General features: G+C 40.3%; 1 protein-coding gene across 1 annotated transcript in view; it reads left to right on the top strand.

Moving 5' to 3' along the window:
- LOC118336695 (putative homeodomain transcription factor 2) overlaps window positions 1-5,473 on the top strand; it is a 33,008-nt gene that overhangs the window by 13,646 nt on the left and 13,889 nt on the right. The window contains 2 exon segments of the mRNA XM_035673376.1: window positions 2,223-2,279; window positions 2,646-2,657. Coding sequence (XP_035529269.1) covers window positions 2,223-2,279; window positions 2,646-2,657 — 69 coding nt within the window.

Below are 5,473 nucleotides of genomic sequence, written 5' to 3'. Positions count from 1 at the left end.
TTCGGTCAGATGAGATTTGCTTTGCTTTTCCTGGAAAGCAGTAATCGTCTGTATTGGCGTGACCTGCATGGTCGTGCAGGAGAGACCCATCTGGAGATCAGGGTCAGACATGGGTATGTAATGTGGGGCGAGACCTACATGTCACGCTGGTATCTGGTGGTTTACACGGAGATATCGCAAGTCGTCAGTGTGTGTGCTCCTCGTGAAAGCACAAATACTGATCGATGCTTTTTCAGAGATTATTTTTAAGTCTGAACTCAGAGTTATTATTATAGAAAGACATTTTTATTCATTTTTACAGACGTTTGAAAAACATTTGCATTGTTTTAACAAGAGACATGCTGAATATCAATATCTGCTGTGTTAACCAGATATAAGTGATATTGCCCAACAGAAACATGGTTTGAGAGAAAGAGATCTATAAAGTAACTCTCTAACTGTTTCTGTCATCTCTTCATATTTTCTTTCCTCGTCTTCCTCTCTCTCTCCCATTCCCATCTTCCTATCCATGTTTAATGAAGTCTCATTAAAGATGCAGAGTTTCCACTGGCGAGCTCGCGGACTGACCCAGACACTCAAACACACTCGCATGAATACACTGATCTGCTGAGGTCAGAGCATCAGCTGATCCTCTTTTAAGTCTCAGACACACACACACACAACACACACACACACCACACACACACACACGCTGTATGAAAAGCAACCAGATTGTGTGACTCTTGCCTCCCAGCAGTCAGAGCTGAGTATTATCTGCTAATTGTGACTGTGGATTAAAGAGGAGGAGAAATGAGAAACTGGAAACTCTGTCGGGTGGAGTTCGTACCGTTTGACCTTGGGGTGTGTTTGTTTTGAGCGTTTGTATGGGTTTCCAGGTCAGATGTCTGGGCAAGGTACACGTCTATCTCGTTCCCACGTCCCCTGTCTGTTTCTCTTTCTGTCGCTCTGTCGTCTCTGTTGTGCTTTTCTCATACAGACACACTCCGTATATGAGCGTTTGTCATAGATCTACCTAAGTGCGCATTAACCACTCCACTGGCCTCACGCACACACTCGCGCACACACTTTCTCTCTTCCACTCTGCAAGTGTATTGATCTCTGCGACAGTGGCCGGTGGTGCCGCATGCATTTCCCCCACAGTCGTACTCTCCCATCCCTCCCGGCGTGTTCTGCGTGTGCGTGTTTGTGTGACATTGATAAATACTGGCTGTAGTACAAGATCATGCTGTCTGAGAGGTTTCTCGTAAACTGCGCTCTAGTTAAACCTGTCCTGTAAATTTTGACCAGTTTCACAGGTTTTTAACTGCACTTCAGCGACGAGAAAGGAAAAAATAAAAACCGAGAGGTCAACGAGAGCAAAGAAGTCACATAATGGAGATACAGTGTGTTGTTGGTTTGGTGCTGAAGTATGCTAACCCTTTCAACTCCACAAACATTGTGTAAATCCACACAACTTTATTTTGAAGATCCCAAAGGGGTTTAAAGATGCCAAACCTTAATTATAACATGTATATTTGCTTAACACACAGTAAACCCATCCTTGTCATGTATAAACTTAAATATTAAGGTGACGTCGTCTGTACGGTGACTTTATATTATCTTTTTATTTTGTTTCTATGTTTTATTCATGTTATTTTTCACATTTTGGTGAAATGTGTATAAAATGATACACAAGACATCCACAGTATTCCCATTTGATGAAATGGTGCTGCCATAAAAACATTCTTGGGTTGAACATTTAACTCCGTGTAAACATAATACACTATGAAGTTTTACGAGAAGTTTTTACAGAACGTGTCATATTGTCAAAAGGTGTGGCCTAAGGTTATTACTGATCTTACTACTGTAGGAGCATATTAAAATGCAAAACTGAGTTTAGGAAGTCAATCACAGGTTTTTAAAGAGTTATAATGATGCTGCTCAGAAAATGACGGGGCGCTGGCAGGAGGAGAAAAAAAGCAACGAAGTGACATTGTTTTTGTTTTAAAATGTTTAGTAAAAATGAAAGATCCTTCCAGAGTCGTTGCTCAGCATTATGAACATCATTAAGGGAAGTGAAGCTTTTCAGTGCGTCGAAGAAAAACCTTTTATTGTGGTTCGGACCATTATTCCTCTTCCTCCTTCTTAAGAAGCCGATGCGTGGAGGGCACCCATGTACCCGCTTTCTGTTTACTGTAGCTCCATATGTCGCCATTAACCCTTTAATCTGTTTGTTTTTCCAGATTGGCGCCTATGACCAACAGATATGGGAGAAATCAGTGGAGCAGCGAGAAATAAAGGTGAGTTTGATTCATTATTTGTTCGCTCCACACCTCCGTGTTTTGTTTTTTCACTGTTGTTTTCCTGTTTGTTTGTATTCTAAATGTCTCTCCTTATCATCTTTCTTTTGGCTCCCTTTGTCAAGTATTTGTTTGTCTTCTCTCTGACTTTCACTCTTCCATCTTCCTCTCTCTCCTTCCTCTTTGTTCTGTTTTCACTGTCTCTCACCATGCTGCCAGTTCTTTTCCAGTGTTTTCTTTTAACTCTTTCCTCTCTGCCCTCCTGGCTGGGTGTCACCTGCCCATCCTCTCCTCTCTTCATCTTCATCTTCACCTCCACCCTCCATCCCTTCTCCTCCGCTCGTCTTTTTCTCCTCCTCTCTACAGTTTATTTCTCTGGTGAGTACACAGCGGGGGAGGACGTCCCTCTTGTTGTCCCACAGTGCACGTCTGCTCACCCATGCTGTAGACTGCTAGACTGTGATTGGTTGGTTTTTAATCGCTCAGTTCAGTTGCCATGTCGAATCCTGGTGTGTTTATTAACCCCACTCTGCATTCACACCGTAGCAACACCAAGGTAGTGTGTCTGAAACTTGGGTCTTCTTTAACTCTTATCAAACAGTTTTGGGTTGAAAAAATTGCTCAGATAAAAAAATGTACAAAAGAAAAACACAAAATGAGTCATACTGGCATTTCTGTGACCAGTCGGTACTGTGGGTACTGTGGGAAAAGACAACACAAATATAAGTTGGGTGGTACGTTTCTAGCCTCTAGTTCACAACAGATATTTGCATTCTCCTTCCTGTTGTAACTATCATTCAGCTCCAAATCAACAGCCTCCACAGTCTGTTTCATTCTGTTGAATCCTTCACGATCACAACCAAAGACAATGTCACTGACTTCAGCTGCCAGGGTCTTTTTTTATTAGTGCTAAACAAAATATGAGGACACTACAATATAAAGCATATGTTAATTGTCTAAATAAGTGGACAATACAACCTTTTATAACAAACCCCAAAAGAAAAAAAAGCCATGCAAAAGTGTAGAGTAAGTAAAGTAAATGAGAGTTTCAGTACTTCAAATTGAAGGTAAAAAAAAGAAAATGAAAATAAAAATGAATTATTGTGTAAACCAGGCACGCAGGAAGTCACTGTATCCTTTTTAGGAAGGGGGCTTCGTGCAATCTACAGTGCTACAATATTTAAAGTTGATATATGTAAACAGTTTAAACCACAAACAAGGAAGTTGTCAGAAGTGGAGACGCTGCAGAACAAGCGTGAAGTGTCTCTTTGTGTCATCTTGGCATGAATTGGTCAGTAAAAGAGTTCTCCACCAATTTAGCGTAGCACTTCTGAAACATGTTGGATAAATTAAAAATATATAAATATATTTATTTATTTCACACATCCCTCACTCGAGGGAATTTATCCGCTGCCTCTGGAGCCACGAAAGACTTTGTACAACCTTTTTTAAGGCCTGTAAACAGACTTTGATGTGTAAAATTGCCGCTGTTCCACTTTACAGAAGACCAGGGCGATTATTTAATGATTATTTGGCTCTATTAGTATGCAGATTGTTGAGCAGAATACATTATAGTTATAAACCTCCTCTGCTTTGCTTCGTGATTTCCCTTTGTGGGTTCAAATTAGAGGTTAATGGGACAATATTGTTTGTTTGTATGTGTGCTTGTGTGAGTACATTCCTTTTAAGTCCAGATCTGTGGTAATCAGAGCCTCCTCACCTGTCTGCTATGACCCCTCACCTTTTAACCCTTTTAAAGAGGACAACCTCATTCCTCCCTTCTCGGATTTAACGAGACTCTGATACCTAATGTTCCCAAATTGCAGTTTAAGGACCTGATAAGGCTTCTTACAGTGTTTTCAGGGCAGGATAAGGTCTAGTTTTTAATTTACCTTATTTGTTTTAAGTTAATGATACCTCCCTTCATCCCTCCTACTGTACCTTTTTTCTTTCTGTAAACAGAGATCTGAGAGTCACTCTCTTTTAATGAGCTCAAAGTCCACACACACACACACACACTGTTGCGACCTTGGTTCTTCGTCTGTCAGGTAATTGGTTTCCCAGTCTATAGCTGCAGCAGACAGTGCAGAGTTTATCTTGGCATGGTATGTGTCACCCCCTCAGTCCTGTGTTAATTACACTGTTTACAGACTTATAACAAATTTAATATAAATTGTTCTCATTAATCTCGGGGAACTCGGCTCTCTGTAAAATGTGTCCGGTTTTTAACAATCAGATATGGCAGCGAGTAGCGACTACTTCTCTAAAACAAAGCACAGACGCCATAATAGTTCATATTAAGAGAAGGCACAGCTGCTCCTTTGTAGATTCATCTTTAATTTCTGACAATTTTAATCTACAAAAGCTTAATTGATGTCTAATAGAACGGTTTAAAGATCAGTGAGCTGGACATCAGCAGGAACAGGATCTGAAATAGATCTAGAAACGGTCTATTAAAAGTGGTTCATTTAGTTTCACATCTGATCTCTGGCTTTGCAAAAGCAAATAAGACGAGAAATGTTACATTAGAATAGTTTTTTGTACTTGCATGATCAATTCTGCTGTAATAAAATACTCGCATTGACAAAATAATGATTGTGGAGCATATTTGAAATGAACCCTTTGAACTAAACGACACAGTTATGTGAGGAAAACACTGTATATCTCTGCAGAGGAAACCCAGTTGCCACCTGCTGGTGCAAGTCAGAACCTCTATAATCTTCTGGGTTTTCTGGTTCAAATTAGAGTACAGTTAAAATACACTAAAATATGTATTTTAGGCGTGTAGCAAATACTACAACAGAATAATAAGCAGAAATGAAAAGCAGCACGACAAGCAGCGTTTAATAAGGAATATAAAGAGCAGAGAGTTTTTTAAACACTTTCAGAATTTGCATTAATCACTCAAATGAATGTTTGGAATTCATACATGTTGGAGCAATCAGTCACCGAGGCGATATCATAACTTGGAACTGAAGGAGAAACTAGTTTATAAAGATAAGAGGGTATAAATAGCACAGAGATAAGAGAGCTACGGCCAGGCGAGACGTTTGTGAAGGACTTTACTGCTGCGGTAAATCTACTGCCAAGAGGAAGCTATTGATCGGCTTCTTTTAGCCCTGCATGGACACGCACACACACGCACTAACCACTGTCATGCTCTTCTACTCTCTCAGGTTTTCTCTGTTTCTCTC

Source organism: Morone saxatilis, unplaced genomic scaffold (assembly GCF_004916995.1).
Source record: "Morone saxatilis isolate NCDOM2014 unplaced genomic scaffold, NCSU_SB_2.0 Contig10, whole genome shotgun sequence".
Lineage (NCBI taxonomy): Eukaryota > Metazoa > Chordata > Actinopteri > Moronidae > Morone > Morone saxatilis.
Note: the sequence above shows the minus strand (reverse complement) of the source record. Positions and strands in the feature narration are given on the sequence as shown.